Source organism: Silurus meridionalis, chromosome 18 (genome assembly GCF_014805685.1).
Source record: "Silurus meridionalis isolate SWU-2019-XX chromosome 18, ASM1480568v1, whole genome shotgun sequence".
Classification (NCBI taxonomy): domain Eukaryota; kingdom Metazoa; phylum Chordata; class Actinopteri; order Siluriformes; family Siluridae; genus Silurus; species Silurus meridionalis.
In genome coordinates, this window is record NC_060901.1 from 6,147,933 (window position 1) to 6,164,455 (window position 16,523).

General features: G+C 37.0%; 2 protein-coding genes across 13 annotated transcripts in view; both read right to left on the bottom strand.

Moving 5' to 3' along the window:
* Positions 1–9,925, bottom strand: part of tspan9b (tetraspanin 9b) — a 33,271-nt gene extending 23,346 nt beyond the window's left edge. Inside the window, exon 1 of the mRNA XM_046872754.1 lies at positions 9,633–9,925. The gene's annotated coding sequence lies outside the window, so the exon portion shown is untranslated. The remainder of the gene's footprint in view (positions 1–9,632) is intronic.
* A 3,679-nt stretch (positions 9,926–13,604) lies between these two features.
* mical3b (microtubule associated monooxygenase, calponin and LIM domain containing 3b) overlaps positions 13,605–16,523 on the bottom strand; it is a 37,091-nt gene continuing 34,172 nt past the window's right edge. For all 12 annotated transcript variants that reach the window (XM_046872962.1, XM_046872956.1, XM_046872958.1 and 9 more), the window contains 3 exons: positions 16,146–16,245; positions 15,906–15,979; positions 13,605–14,546 (listed from right to left, as the gene is read on the bottom strand). In XM_046872962.1, coding sequence (XP_046728918.1) covers positions 14,362–14,546; positions 15,906–15,979; positions 16,146–16,245 — 359 coding nt within the window. In that variant the 3' untranslated portion in view covers positions 13,605–14,361. The remainder of the gene's footprint in view (positions 14,547–15,905; positions 15,980–16,145; positions 16,246–16,523) is intronic.

Sequence of the window (16,523 nt, forward strand, 5' to 3'; positions counted from 1 at the left end):
CCATTCTAAATACCCTGACACCTATCATCAACAAGGCGTTTCTGACTGCAGAACTGCAACACACACACACACACATCTGTCTGTGCAATCTTTAGAAACTGTTGTGTGCAGAAAATACGTTGAAATAGGCACTTTCTGTAACACACATTATATGTCGTCGTCGCCCCATAAATCTCACACCTTATGTTTTCTCAAAGTGTTTTAGAAAACATCTCAAAAACATAAAGAATAAAATAAAATAAAAAACACCTGAGGACCACTTCCTTAAAAAGCACCCAAACAAGTGTTATTTAAGGAATGAAGCTAAAGAGGCTGTACACATTTATAGGTCAATGGGAGGAATCAATAAAACCATTTACAGCTAGAAGCTTTTACAGAGAAACAAGAGCAACACAAAGCACAACCTTAATGTAGTGGAGAAGAGAAGCTGGAGAACAAATACTAGATAGGAGGGGGGAGGCTAAAAACATCTATAGAGGCCTGCAGAAAATTAATAAATATCATTTTTATGGCTTCACTATTAATATTTAAACACACTATTCTCCTGTACTGGTAATAAAAGAACAAGCATTAAATGTCACGTCGGGGTAGTTTTTTGTCCATTTTTAATATCAGAGCCCAAAATTACCGCCATGCCTTTGTCCTGGGGAGTGTGAAAAAAAAACCCAGATGAAGACGCAAGCGCTTGCTTGAGATGTCTGCGGGATCATAAAAAAAAGCACTTGTGGACGCAGCTGGGCAGCATCTGTCTCAGCAGATTCTACAAACTTGCTGAAGTTTACAACTAAGGATTTTGCACACACGGGCTATATAATTAACAAGTTGAAATTTCTTATGAGGAGTTGCATTGTACTGAACTAAAAGTGTACTCCAGAGCTTCAAGTGAAAATAGTGCTGTCAGGTCTGTGGCCTTTTCTGTTTGCTCAGGGCTTCTTCTCACATAGTGGCGAAACATTTTATACATAATGCACATGGCAATACCACTGCATGATAGTTTTACTACTGCTGTATAAGCCACAGGGATACTTAGGGAATGTGTTTCATGCTGTGACTATGCTGCTTACATACTTTTCTCTTTATCCTATTAGGTTTTATTGTAAGTGGTTATGGTTTTACTATCTATTTTTCTGCATGATATCTTTACCGGGAATATTTTGTACAGTTGAAAGTGTGATCATTAAGTTGACCTATAGTTTTATTGAACTCAACTATCGAAAGCTGCCACAGAACAAATCAAGAACATTATAACATTAACATTATATTAAAAATAACATCAGTTTACTTTCCAGAGGTGGATGTAGTGCATATAAGCAGAGGATTTGTACTTGCACTCAAGTAGAGGATTTTCTAAGTACAAATCCTCTGCATATATATGAGTAAAGTAAAAAATACTTCATTTCTACTTCAGGAAATACACAAAAATTCTTACTTTTAAATGTACATAAGCACCAAAAGTTAAAGTAGTCATCTAGAGGAACTAGAGTTTAATACTTGATGCATTTCAATGTTCAATTTTCCTGCATTATAACTATTTCTATAGTTACTAGCACACAGTAAGAGAATCTTTACTCTGTGGAAATAAAATATTAGCTTGTGTAAGATATTATGCAATCAAATGTATTCAAATAAAATCATTTTCTAAAATAAAAAATTATCTGAAAAACTACAGGTATTTAAAAATATATTTAAATATAACAAATTAAAAAAACATCAGTGATGCCTATTACTGCTACTAACTATAAAGCTTGTACCATTTTTGGAAAACACAATCAAACAAAAACAATTAGGGTGTGATGTTATAAGAAAACAAATCATGTTGTGTTATGAGGTTGTGTGATGCGTCAAGACCCCCATCAATGAACTCAAGAGTTTTACTGACCTTTCACTACAGTAACAATTCACAACAATAATGCAACAGTGCCAACTGTTTTTTTTTTTTTATCAAGAATTATTTTTTATCCCGTAACATTTTGTTTTAATGATGTTGAATGTTCACTTTATTTATTACTAATGTTACAGCACAAACTGACTGTTTTTATCACCTCCTTGAAGCAAAAAAAACAACAAAAAAAGGCTTGTCATGTTACCAAGAAATCAAGAAAGCACAATATTCTCTGCCCTGAAGACATTCATGTGGTGGAAAACCGCTTGTTAAAGAATGTTAACGTCTCCTTAAATAAATCTTTCCTGCATCAGTAACGGTTACATGTGTTTAAAATGCATTTGTGTATCGAGCTCACCCTTGAAGTCCCTGTGCAATTTGAGACTACAGAATCAAAACATCATCTAGCTCCCATGTATCTCTCCAGTCTTCTAACACGCTACAATCCGTCACGCTCCTTGAGATCTCAAAACCCGGGACTTCTAGTATTTCCTATAATAGCAAAGTCTACTAAAGGTGGTAGAACATTCTCACATTTAGCTCCTAAACTCTGGATTAGTCTTCCTGACAGTGTTCGGGGCTCAGACACACTCTCCCAGTTTAAGTGCAGATTAAAGACGTATCTTTTTAGCAAAGCCTACACATAACACACGTCACATCATAACCTTGTGCTCCAGTACATCTGATCACATGCACATTATCAACTTGTGCTTGGTAATATCATGAACAGCAGCTACGCTAATTTCTGTCCACTGCTTCTTTTTCTCTACCCATCCACTCCAGCTCCAGTTGTTTTCCACCTCATGAAGATTGTGGACCTTTAATGAAGTAGATGACTGCAAACATCCTGAACCATCTAGAGACGTACCAGCACCATTTGAAATTTACCTCATGTGGAGTTTGGACATTGGACCTCTTTGAGTGTTTAAAGGCTCTGGCATGGAGAAGCTGGTGTTGGATCTATGATGATCTCATATGTTGAGCTATTTTATGAGTTGCTCAGTAGCTCCTGGTTTCACAAAGTTAAATGACTGTATAAGACCGCAGAAAGGACATTACTCATAATCTTATATTCCGGTTAGTTCTTACTCTCCAGTGTTCTGTATTGTTTAAAGACTATAATCACACTATTGATGTCACCCAAATGAGGATGGGCTCCCCTTTTGAGTCTGGTTCCTCTAAAGGTTTCTTCCTCATAACATCTAAGGGAGTTTTTCCTTGCCGCATTCGCCACAGCTTCTCACCAGGGATAAATACACACCATTCACCTTAACTGTTAAATTCTGTAAAGCTGCTTTGAGACAAGGTCCGTTGTGAAAAGCGCTATAGAAATAACTATATACTAGAAATAAAAAAAAAAAAAAAAAAAAAAAAAGGCCATTTTAAATCTTCTGTGAACAATTGAATTTTAATGAATAAGCAATGCGATTTCCTTTAAATATATTTGCTATTTCTTAACATTACCCCAAAAAACCCTTAGAAATATATATTCTTTAGCTCTCAGCTGAAACTACTTTTTAAGGTCAGCTTCCCTTTTTAATACACCATCTAACAGGAATGTGGTGGGGGATTTTTTTTTTTTTTGGTCAAGGGCACTTAGACAGCTGGATCGGGCCAGGTTTTAATGCACGTAATCGCTCTTCCTCCCCCACTCCCTCAGCAAGCATGTTTCCTGCATCGCATGAACGACAAGTTTAAAAAGTGGAAAGCTGCTTCATTGCTAATTACAGCTATCGCCTGACTTCGTTAAGCCAGGATCAGTGTGAGTGTGTGTCTCTCTCTCTCTCTCTCTCTCACACAGCTGGCTGCCTGCACACGGTTCCCACAGCACTCTCTACAATTAACCCACTGATCATTTTTCTCAAAAAACTCAAAAACATAAAAAGATTCAACAAACAGCTGCTGGCACTAAACATCTGCATGAACTTAGTTATATAAGAGTTTTTTTTTTAAATAAATAAATAAACAAAAATTCCAGCCCACTTTAATGCTAGACGGTTACAAATATTTTTAAATGAGAATCATTTTTTTTCCATTAAAAAAAAGTGTGCACTTGATTTTATAAAACACTTCAGCATACACACCATATTGTTTCACAAAGTTCTTTGGTTAGGTGAGAACACTTTCTGAGATCTCAGTGCGTTCCTCACAAAACATGACCTTTATTGCTTCTGAAGTGTTATTTTGTGGATGTAGGGGTGTTCACGTGTCACATCGATGTGCAATCGCTTGTGTGATCTTGCTCCCAGTTCCAGGAAGCGCACTCAATCCCCAAATCCTTCTTTCTCATAAAAATAAATGCAAGAGCTGCCTTGCATGCTTGTTTTTGCACTTTTTTTGTACAGAAACAACAAAAAAAAAAAAGAAGTATATTGTGGAGTGATAATTAATTCGAGTAACACATGCAACAAAAACTCTGTTCTGCAAAGAGAATTGGAAAAACCCAAATTTTATACTTTGTTCTAGCCGAAATCTAGTTTTTTGTTTTGGTGTTTCTAACAATAAATTGAAATGTCACGTCAAATAATTTCATATAAAAGCATTCTATAATAAAATCTACACAAATAGCTCACTGATAAACTGGATTCAGGAATCTGCTGTGCATCACAACCTCTTCTTCTGCTTTCAGCTTCTCCCATTAGGGGGCGCCACAGCGGATCATCCGTCTCCATACCCCCCTTGTCCTCTACATCTGCCTCTTTCACACCAACTACCTGCATGTCTTCCATCACCACATCCATAAACCTCTTTTGTGGTCTTCTAACTTCCTCTTGGAATCCGATCAAACGATTTGCATCATTAGTTGTTTAGGTTTTTAAACTGCAAGGAGAATATCACACATGCATGGAGATACTGGTGGTGTGGTAAATATACACTGATCGCTAAAATGACACAGTAACGGAGAAATCGGTGTGTCCGAGTGCAATCTCAATCTCGTTCCGCTGAACTCTAGCACCGTTCGATTCCAATAAGCAAGTGATCTGACCCTCGATCGATCGAACAGCAGGAAGTGAAACAAACAAGTCGAGTATTTTTTTGCAGACTGCCAGACGTGATTAACCTGCATGGTCCAAACAGACCCTTAATTGCTTTGTTTTTGTGCAGCCGTGTATTTAAATCCACAAGAGAAGTTTAATTACATTGATCGGAAAAGTCTTAGGTACTCTAGTGTGGGTGTGGGACAGAAAACTACACAACCAAAGCATCAGTTTAGGTTTAATCACCGCTTAATTACTACGTAATGGTAAATGTTATATAACCAACACAAGAACTAGACTTTTACTCTGCGGCGTGTGTGAGAGGAGATAAAAATCCGGCTCTTTAACACAGGCCCGTTTTTTTTTTTTTTTTTTTACACGTCTGCATATTCTCTTACACACACAAACACACACACACACATGCATTCTGGAGCTTTTCTCTTGGGCATCAAGTACTTACATTAATAATGTGGTTTTATAACACTGTCAACACACATCAGCTATCCTTCAGAATGTACTGCAGACACACACAAAGCTAAAACTATGCTTGGTTATAAAAATCCTCCACACGTATAATGTAAGGTATAAGTGAATGCTGTAACAGTGCTGTCACACACTCAGACACAAAGTGGATTTATTCCTCTTACAGTTTATACATCAATCTGCCAGTTATAGCAGCATTGCGGGTTTTTACATTATCAGAGCGAAGCATATCATACTACTTAGTCTTTATAGTTACATTCAGAATTGTGAAATATTAGTCGAATGAATTATTTTTGTCTGTCTTCTTTTGGCTGATCCCTTTAGGGGTCTTCACAGATCATCCGTCTCCATATCACTCCGTCATCGACATCTGCCTCTTTCAAACCAACCACCTGCATGTCTCCCCCCACCACATCCTTGGCCTTCCTCTTTTCCTCCTTCCTGGTGACTCCATCCTCAGCATTCTTCCACCAATGTTCCCTATGTCCCACCTCTGCACATGACCAAACCATCTTTATCGCATCTCCATAACATCCTACCTGCTCGGTCCTCATCACTCCCAATGAAAAACTTAGCATCTTCAACTCTGCCTACACCTCCAGCTCCACCTCCTTTCTTGAAGGATTTAGATTGTATTTTATATAAACATTGCTTGCTACAATGACAGAACTATAATGAATAGATATTTAGCGTCAGGATGGGTTCCCTATTAAATCCGACTCCTCTGAAGGGCTCTTCCTCATACCATCTCAGGAAGATTTTCTTTGCCATTGCTAATGTCATATTTATTGGGAATAAATGTAGAGGAACTAATTAATGATGCTAAAATGACACACAATCATTATCTGTATAATGTCTCAGTAGTTAAGGCTCAGGATTACTAATCAGAAGGTCTGGGGTTCCAGCCCCAGTTTTGCCAAGCTGCCACTCTTGGGCCCTTGAGCAAGGCCCTTAGCCCTCCTTGCTCATATCATCTTTAACTCTAGCTTCCTAACATTTCATAGCATCTCATTGTGTTGTAATGTATATGTGACAAGTAAAAAGCACCTTTATTTAAAAAAAAGCTCCTTTACTAAGCAACAGTAGGCACTAGAGTATGCTGGAAAACAGAGTGGCCCCTAGAGGACAGATCAAGTAATTACAAATTCCATAAATTCCCAAGCTAGAGCTTCGACAGCTTTTCCTTACACAACAGAAAGTGGACGGGAAAACGCAAGCAAGCTTCAGAGCAGGAACATTTTTAATAAAAAAAAACAAAAAAAAACAATGCTTTTAAGGAGTATATTCAATTCTACTTACCTCATCAAATGTTCTGACTGAAATATTTGATGCGAATATCTGTACTATGACTAGTGGGTTTGAACAGCTCTAATGATCGCAAATTTTGAGATGGATTTTTGTTTTTAGTGAATTTGATTTGGGAGTTAACTAAATTTGAATGCTGTGCCATTATTTAAAAGCATGCTAACTGATACAAGAACTAGTATACTGTGTATCGCTTTTATGTTTTTTTGAGAGACACATGCGTGGTCCTTTTATTTTTCTATGCAACAAACCAAAACATTTAACAGTATGAAGCCTGACAAATATATAAAATAACAGATGTTGAACTTGATTTTGATTGAGAAATCCTCCCTTAGCATGAAATAGCTTTACACTCTAAGAATCTGTGCCTTGTGATCCAGTTCATCCAAGAGCAGTTCAATAGGATTTAGGTGCAGTGACTGGGCAGGTCATTCCATAACAGATAACACTCCAGACGTACACTTTGGCTCATTGTCTTGTTGAATGGTGAAGTCAATTCCAGATGAAATTGCATGTTGGTGAAGTATATAATGGCAGACATGTTGGTTCAGTTTTTCATTTACCTGGAATAAGTCTCCAACCATTCTATGCTCCAAAACAACCCCAAACCATTAAGCTTAAACCTCAATGTTTGACTGTGGGGGTGAGGCAGTCTGCTAACATCTTTTCGTATGTTCTCTACCTTATGTAAGTTCTTCTGTTAGAGCCAAAATTGGCAAATTTAGACTCATCAGTCCACAGAACATTCTTCCAGTCACTCGCTGTCCAATTCTTCTGAGTTTTTGTCTTTTAACTAGTTTGTTGTATAGAAATAAAAGGAACATGCAGATGTCTCAAAAATCTCCAAACAGGCATTGAATGATGCATCCTGATATATAACACAGATCAACATACAGATAAAACTTAAATTTTTTTTTTATTTCCGTTTTGGTAGAAGCATTACTGGCTTAATGTTAACATATATTTATACTAAAACTCAAGACATAAGAATGCATTGGTGATGCACTCGATTGCACACAAATCCAAAAATGATCTAACTATCAGATATGGAGGTCTGTCTATACATTTCACCCCAGAGTGACATGAGTGTGGGTTTTCCAAAGAGGAAAAAGTGACATTGGTGCATCCCTAAATAGTTTATGGAATCTGATCGCTTCTGAAAACATTTCCTTAAAAATCAAAAGGAAGGATTTGACGACACCGGTCCTTCCTTTTTTACTGAGTGCTATAATCTGGAAAAAGGGAAAAAAAGAAAAAAAAAAAACTATTGAAAACGAACTCTTGACTCATATGTCATTACCCTCCTACGCACGCACGCACACACACACACACACACACACAAACACAAACACACACACTAATATAGTTTCTGATTTTGTGCATTCATCACTAGATTTTGACTTTTTCTTCAATTGACAATTTTATGTCTAATAAAAAAAACTTTTCTTAATGAACTCAGTATGGTTCCCGACTCATACCACAGCTGCCTGATATAAGAGCAGTGAAAGCAGGATCGCTCGTCTCAATATCAGTGTATACAGCATGACTCCGAGTTGTCATGGTCATTTATATTTAAAGTCTCTGGCAGACACCTTTATTCAATGTACAGAAGTGATTCAAAGCCTCCATCCTGCTCCTGCTTTACAGACTAAGAATATCATCAGTCATAAAACCCTGTTTAAGTGGCAATATACCAAAAATAATGAAGTTCTCACTGAAGTATTCCTTGAAGGGTTAAGTGTAAGGTTATGCTTTTTAGACTGATTCTACTGTTCAGGTATCAATGGGAGGTTAATTTCAAAAGATATGCACCAGAACAGAGAAAATCCTTCTCACTGATCATGGTTATTCCCAATAACACAATCACTGATCATCATCGTTTCTAACACCCAAACACCAATGTCCTCCAAACAACTATTTACTGTCCATCATTTTCCACCAAAATCAGTGATCATTTTCATTCCCAACAACCAACACTAATAACCAATTTTCCCCTAAACAACAATAATAAGCAATTTCCATTCTAAACAACAAAATTACTGATCAGCATTTAATCAATAATCAATCACTGATCAACTCCATTCCCAAAAACCAATACTAATAAACAATTTTCCTCTAAACAACCCACTGATCACCATTTTCACCCCAAGGTCACCATTATTCCAAACAGCCAACCACTGATAACCAATTTTCCCCCCCAAACAACCAATCATAATCAATCACTAATAACCAATTTCATTCCAATTACTGATTATCATTTTCCCAATAATCACTCACTGAACACTCTTATTTCCAAAAGCCAAACAAAAATAACAGATCATCCACCTAAAACAACCAAATCACTGATCCCCCATTTCCCTACATTACTCATCATTCTCCAGACTGCTAAATCAGTGCAAGGAAGATTTATTTGGTTTTGAGTCACTAATGTTACAGCAGTCCTACATTTTATTGGTCAGGACATGAGTCACAAAAAAACCCCATGCATTATCCATTTGGGGGTCGTTCACCCAACAAGTTTTGGAAGTTTCGAATTCCTTTATCTGTGGTGACCAAAATCATTTCTTCACTCGGACACAACTCTATTTTATTCTAAGTAACTGTATATGCATGCAAATTACACACGTGATGTTCCTGAGCATGCATGAGCTACTTTTTTTCTGAAAAAAAGTTTTATTTTTCCAGGTATCCATAGGTAAAGACATGAGGCATCATCTGAAACATCACCTATGAGGAATGCAGTGTTAATGGAAAAGTGAGAAGGCTGAGATAAAGTGAGAAAACCAAATCATGCATTTTGACTTTGATGTAGAATGCGTTTGCAAATGACGAAAAGTAATCAGATCCATGTCCAGATGCTTACAAACATCCACGCAGGACAGAGAAACCGAGCACGCGCTTATTTTTGCTTTAAAAAAAGCAACATAATTAATCATATTTAAAAAAAAGTATTTGTGCATTTAAAGAACATCGATCACACTCACCTTTTTTGTAAATATTCCTTAAAAAAGCAAACCCGAGCTTCTGTTTTTTTTTCCCTTAATCTGGACTATGAGTAATAACTTTAGTTAGTGTTTAACTCTTTCTCGCTCGTGCCTCATGTTCCACACGCGCGCGATAGAGTAAAAATGTTTGATCGCTGTAAAAAGATGGAGAACATAAAAACAAATCCTTGTAAACTTGTAAATGCTCAACTGGTGTCCATTTTTCCCTTCTCGTACAACAAGAGCGGAAACAGACGAGGTTTGTTGGAAAAGATGGAAAGAGGCGGTCACTATCCAGAGTAGGGAGGAGAGAAGGAGAGAAATCCAGCCACTTCCGGGCACTTCCGGTCCCGTGAGCCATATGTCCCCAAAATAAATAAAGAAATATATATACACATATATAAATATATATGTATATATGTGTGTGTGTGTGTGTGTAACACACATATGACATACACTTGGTGGTAGAGGCTGTGGGAGTTTGAGAGTCTAACAAATTGTGCACAAAAAAAGAAAACAGAAAGAAAGAAAAAAGGGGAAAAGAGAGAGAGAGAGGGAGAGAGTGAAGTGTGTAAGTAAGTAAGTAAGGAAGGAAGGCAGAAAGAAAGAAAGAAAGAAAGAAAGAAAGAAAGAAAGAAAGAAAGAAAGAAAATGAAAGAGAGGAATGTAAGAAGGAGGGGAAAAGAAAGAGAAAGAAAGAAAAAGAAAGAGAGTGAAGAAAGGAATGTAGAAAGAAAGTAAGAAGGTAGGGAGGAAGAGTTTAGACATACATTTAATGTGAAAGTGATTACAAAAATGCGTCTCTGAATCTCATAAATCATGCAATCGGGCAGCTGTCATCATAATAATGGCCTAAGGACATGTACAGAGAGGAAAAACTTCCTAATAACTGTTATCACAAAAAAAAAGTAAAACAAACCCCAAAAAGGCTCACAGGCTGAGGAAATGTATGTAGAGGACTTGGCCCTGGGCCAAATGGTCATGTGAAAATGAAAGTACATCCTCTTTGAGTTTTTTTGTTCACATGTATCAGGAAATAATAAAACATCATCTGGCTTTAGAATTACAGTAGGTGAATAGAACCGCAGATAAACAACACATGACATAGTTTGCTGTCATTATTTACTGGTACAAAAAATGTAACCGAAATCAACCATTTGTGAAAATCTATGCACACCTCATGATTCAACAACTTAAAGAAGCATCTTTATCAGCAAGAACTTGCAGTTATCTTGTTCTGTACGACTCGATCGGTTCTTCACATCATTTTGGGGAAATTTTGCCGCAAGTCATTGAGATTTGCGGGTTTCCACAGCTCTGTTAAGGTCCTACCACAGCATTTCGGTCCGGTTCAAGTCAGGACTTTAACTGGACCTGATTCTGTTCTTTTTCAGCCATTCTGTTGCAGATGTGCTGGTGTGATTAAGATCATTGTCCTGCCACATTGGAGAGAATTGTAGCCAAGCTGTTAGACAGATTTTCTCACATTTGACTTTAGAATACTTTGGGATACCGATGAGTTCAAGAACAATTCAGGTCAAGCCCAAATCATCACTCCTCAACCACCATTTTTGAGAGTTGCTATGTGGTGTTTGTGTTGATATGTTTCACAAATGTGGTGCTGTCTATTATGGGCAAACATCTCCACTTTGGTCTCATTTGTCCAAAGAACCATGTTCCAGAAGTCTTGTGTTTTTATTCCAGATGTTATTTTCCATGTTCTTCTTCTTCAAGAGAGAAGAAGCCTTCTACTGGCAACCCTTAAAAATAAACCATACTTGTTTCATCTGCTTCTAATTTTAGTGCACTTTCACATTTAACATTCTAACTGAGGCCTCTTGAGTCTGAGATGTAACTCGTGTTTTTTGCAGCTTCTCTGAGCATTGCAATGTCCGATGTTCTGGTGAATGTTCTCGAGCGCCCAGTAAGATTGCTAACTTTAATGACTTGAATGTTTTGCACTTATGAATAATTTTCTTCAATGTAGAATGATAGACTTGACATTTTTTTTTGGAAATGGCCTTATAACCCCTCTCTCTCTCTCTCTCTCTCTCTCTCTCTGTCTCTAAAGTTATTGCTGCTGTATCCTCCTTGGTGTTGTATTAACACATGCCTGTATGTTTCAGACCAGGAAACTGCTAAAACTTGGGTTTTTATAGAGGTGGCCACACTTGCTGATGATCAGTTAATCAAGGAACTTTTATAGAAGCAATAAAGGTTTACTTAGTTTTCCTCACATGGCTTTTCCATGTTTCAATTATTAAAAAAATAAATAAAACATGGAAAAGCCATGTGAGGAAAACTAAGTTTTTTTTTTCTAATTGGGACCATATGATCTTTTATTATGTCCGGATACCTGAAACTATAGAATTGAAAGACGGTGTACTTTCCTTTTCACATGACTGTATATGTAGGCTACAGTATATATTCATAATCAGATCATCACAATTCATTTATATCAAATAGGGAATAAATCGCTGACGCACAACAATGTGGTGTGACGTGTTTCCACAATGATTATTTTCCTTTAGCAGCACACCCAAAAGTGATTTACTATGCTGGTATTTTTATACCAAAATTAAAAATTGACACTAAAAGAAAGCTTTATACTTTTAAATGTTTCTTTTTACGTTTAATGACATGGAACATCTGTGAGATAGGTTCCTGTTATAAACATAAACATCCGACACTGGAAACGCTGATCATAAAATGAAAAATAAATTTCTCTTTACAGAAAATGTTACCATTTAACATTCTTGATTAACACCAGATTTTTGTTTGTTATGAATCTATGATTATACAATGCCTACAGTAAATGTGAATGAATGATAACTACTGCAATGATAATGTATTAGAATTATAAACCTGTGAATTTTTAATTACAGGCTAAATTGCCAAATCTAAGTGACTTTTTTTCCCTCCTCTGAACATGTGATGGTGGAAAATATAATATACTGTAATACAAAATATCTGTACATCATTGAATTAATTAAAATTAAATCAAAAAACTATAAATTTCTCATCCAGTTAAGATGTTGGACCTAGGTGCTTTTAATCAAAATATACAGTTGGAACGTGTATTATTGTTCAAAGACACTTGCATTTTCCTTTGCTTATATGCAGTATACATAGTATAGATAAAAGGCAAAAACACACAAGAATTGGACAGTCAATGACTGGAGTAAAGTTCTGTGGAGTTCTGTGGAGTCCAAATTTGAATTTTGAGAAAAGACACACAGTCAATGGAGGTGGAAGCCTTATGGTTTTTGTGGAAGTTTTAGAGCAGAGAAGGTTGGACACTTATTCCGAGTGAAATTTCGTCTGAACCATGGTGGCTACCGTTTCATATTTCAACACCATGCAGGTCCTTCTGGACTGCAGCATATTAGAACTTACTTCATCATACAACAAGACAATGACCTGAAGCATAGATCCAAGCTCTGAGCTTTATTTAGAGAACAAACAGTCAGCTGGAGTGTTATCCATCATGGGATGACCTGCTCAGTCACCGCACCTAAAACCTATTGAACTGCTCTGGGCTGAACTGGATCACAAGAAGAAATATCAAACTAGTGAAGACCCTTTGGCAAGTTTTACAAGAGGCATGACAAAGTATTTTAGCTGAAAGTTTGGAGAAGCAAACTGTCCAGATACCAAGAGTTTGTAGAGATGTTATTCATGCTAAAGGATTTTTGCAATGAAAATAAAGTTCAACACCTGTATATTTATATATTTGTTTTTTAAATGACCTAGTTTGTTGTATATAAACAAAATGAACATGCACATGTCCCTCAAAAATCATAAAACACTCTTTTGACATGCAATGTACATCAGTTCTTGCATCTAATCTAACCGACTAATTAGGCATTTAAAATATAATAACCCCATTGTTAGTCATAATAAATAAAAATCCTTATGATCGCTATCGATTTGGGGAAGTGTTTAAAAATTCTTCTCACAAGTGCTCCATTCTGAAAGTGTATAAATTATTGTGCAATTTATTTCAGCAAAATAATACATTCTTACAGACAGCAGTTTTTGGTGTTACTTTGCCATGAAAAGCTAGCAAAACAATTCCGGTTAAACAATAAAATAATGCTATAAATAAATGATACATTAGTTTACGCATCGGTTAAAACATCTTTAAACCATCGCATACACACAGGCTTTTCACACCGAAGTCCGTTTCCTTACCTCTGTCTTTAATCAATCAACAAAAATAGAATCAGTCAAATACGCTTAAAAATCTCTGCGTTTCTCTTCTGCGATAAATCAATCTAAGAAAAATATAAGAATTAAAAAAAGCTAAAGCAGCATTTAAGGGTTACGTATGCATATTATCGTAGTGCAGTTAGCGTAATACTGTTCCATTGCAAGCCATCATCTTTCTTATATTTGATTTTTTGCCCTTTAGATTATTACGAGACAAATTTCCTTCGACTTGCCTGTCTTTTAAATACACAGTATACTGTATATACATTGCAAAATTGCCCAAGCGCCTGATAATACAGAATATTTTAAATTATTTAACACTCGAGCCAAAGCAAATATGGCCCAGCAGAAATACATTTCGTTTTGGGTGTAGGTCCAAATGTCGTAGTTGACTTTTCCTAATTAGTATCCAGTGTACAATGTTCACTTCCTTCTTGTTTATTTTACGCAGAGATTACACGATTGTGTGTGTGTGTGTGTGTGTGTGTGTGTGTGTGTGTGTGTGTGTGTGTGTGTTTTAAGCCCAATTCAGGCTGAATCCCTTAGACAACATGGCTGCCTCCAGGTCGCTGTCCTCCTCTCTCTCCTTCAGCCTCTGCTCCTCCAGAAGACCCACTAGAGAATCCCTCTGTTCTACAACATCCAGCATTTCACCCAGGATTCGCCTCTCCTCAGTCAGCTCCTCCTCATCCTTTAGATGGTCTGAAAAAAGGATAAAAGCGTACTTGGTTTTAATTCTGCTAACAGGTGGGCACTGGGTGTCCTTTCTCGAGATGATCGTTCATATAAATTCAAGTCAAAGCAGATCAAGTATGCTTTTAGATTAGATTAGATTAGATTAGATTAGAGTCAATTTTGTCATAGTGCAGAGTAAAAGTAAATGGCTAATGAAATGTAGTTGGCATCTAACCAGAAGTGCAAATAGCAATATCTATATAAATACAACTAATATGAATATTTAAATAAACAAATATACATATGTAATACAGTAACAGTATTATGCAATGCAAGGTGCAATAGATATCACAAATAATACTGTATTAGGTGCAAATGTCAAGATAAACAATATACATTTTTAGCAGCAAATTGTGCAAAACAGCAATTTTGTGGAAACAGCTAATGAGTTTGATCATTTGTGTGTGTGTGTGTGTGTGTGTGTGTGTGTGTGTGTGTGTGTGTGTGTGTGTGTGTGTGAAAGTTTTGTCCTATTGTATTGAGTAGTTCAATTACATGTGAAAAGAAACTGTTACACGGTCTGGACATGAAATCCGGAATGCTTTCGTACGTTTAATATTCAGTTCAATTCATGTTTATTTCTAGAGCACTTTTCACTATGAAAATCGAGGCAATTAGGATGGAAAAAATGCAGGTATTTAATCCACCTCCTCTCGTGGGTACTTCTTCTTCTTCTTCTTTTTCTTTTATTTGATCATCCGTCTCCATTTCCCTCTGTCCTGTAGATCTGCCTCAAAGCCACCACCTGCATGTTTTCCCTCACCACATCCATAAACCTCGTCCTTGGCCTCTTTTCCTCCTTCCTGGTGTCTCCATCCTCAGCATTCTTCTACCGATATACCCCATGTCCCTCCTCTGCACATGTCCAAACCATCTCAATCGTACCTCCCTCACCTTGTCTCCAAAACATCCTGCATGACCAATTCCTCTAATAATCTTATTTTTAATCCTGTCCCAACAAAAACCTCAACATCTTCAGCTCTGCTACCTCCAGCTCCACCTCCTGTCTTTTACTCAATGCCACTGTCTCTAAACCATACAACATCGCAGATTTCCCCACAGTCCTATAAACTTTCCCTTTTACTCCTGCAGATAATCTTCTATCACATCTGTGCAATTTGATCTCTTAACATCTTTATTGCACCCTCTTAATATGTGATGTTAGTCTAAAATGTGTGTAAGCTTGATAAAATTGTCCTAATTATGTTCTTAATTTGGCTCCGACAGCTGAAAATGTTCAAGCTTTTTTAAAATGTATGTATATTTTTCTGTTTGTGTGTGTGTGTGTGTGTGTGTGTGTGTGTGTGTGTGTGTGTTTGCACTGACCATCCACTGCCATTCGTTCCCTCAGCTCCTGCTGCAGATGACTCTGTCTGTCCTCCAGCTCCAGCTCTCGTGCACTACAAACACACACACACACACACACACACACACACACACACACACACACAAATACAAGTGTAAAGTATTAAAGCACAATCTGAGCAACCTGATACATCCCTCCCCTATAAAAAAATGTGTATACAGTTGAACCACTCACAGCCCCTTGTAATAAAATACACTCACAATATCATGAGCTCTGATTCGTAGCGCACCAGTGCGTTTTTCTCCTGGACCAGTTTAAACCACTGGTGCATCAGGCTGGGATCGTCCTTCTTTCCCATTCCTAATGGGACACCGAAGAAGGGGTGGGATCAAAAATGAAGAGAAAGGAGAACATGCAAAGAACATGCTTGGATAAAAATTAGCAAAAATATTTTCTAAGATTTAATAGATTTGTGTCTAATGATGGCTTGTTAGTGTGGGTTTAAAACAGAGAAGCATGCAAGAAGGCGCCCCCACACACACACACACACACACACGCACACACACACTTTCTGATATCTTTTCAATTGCATTTTTTTTTCCAAATAAAAAACAGACCAGGTGCACCATGCACATGCA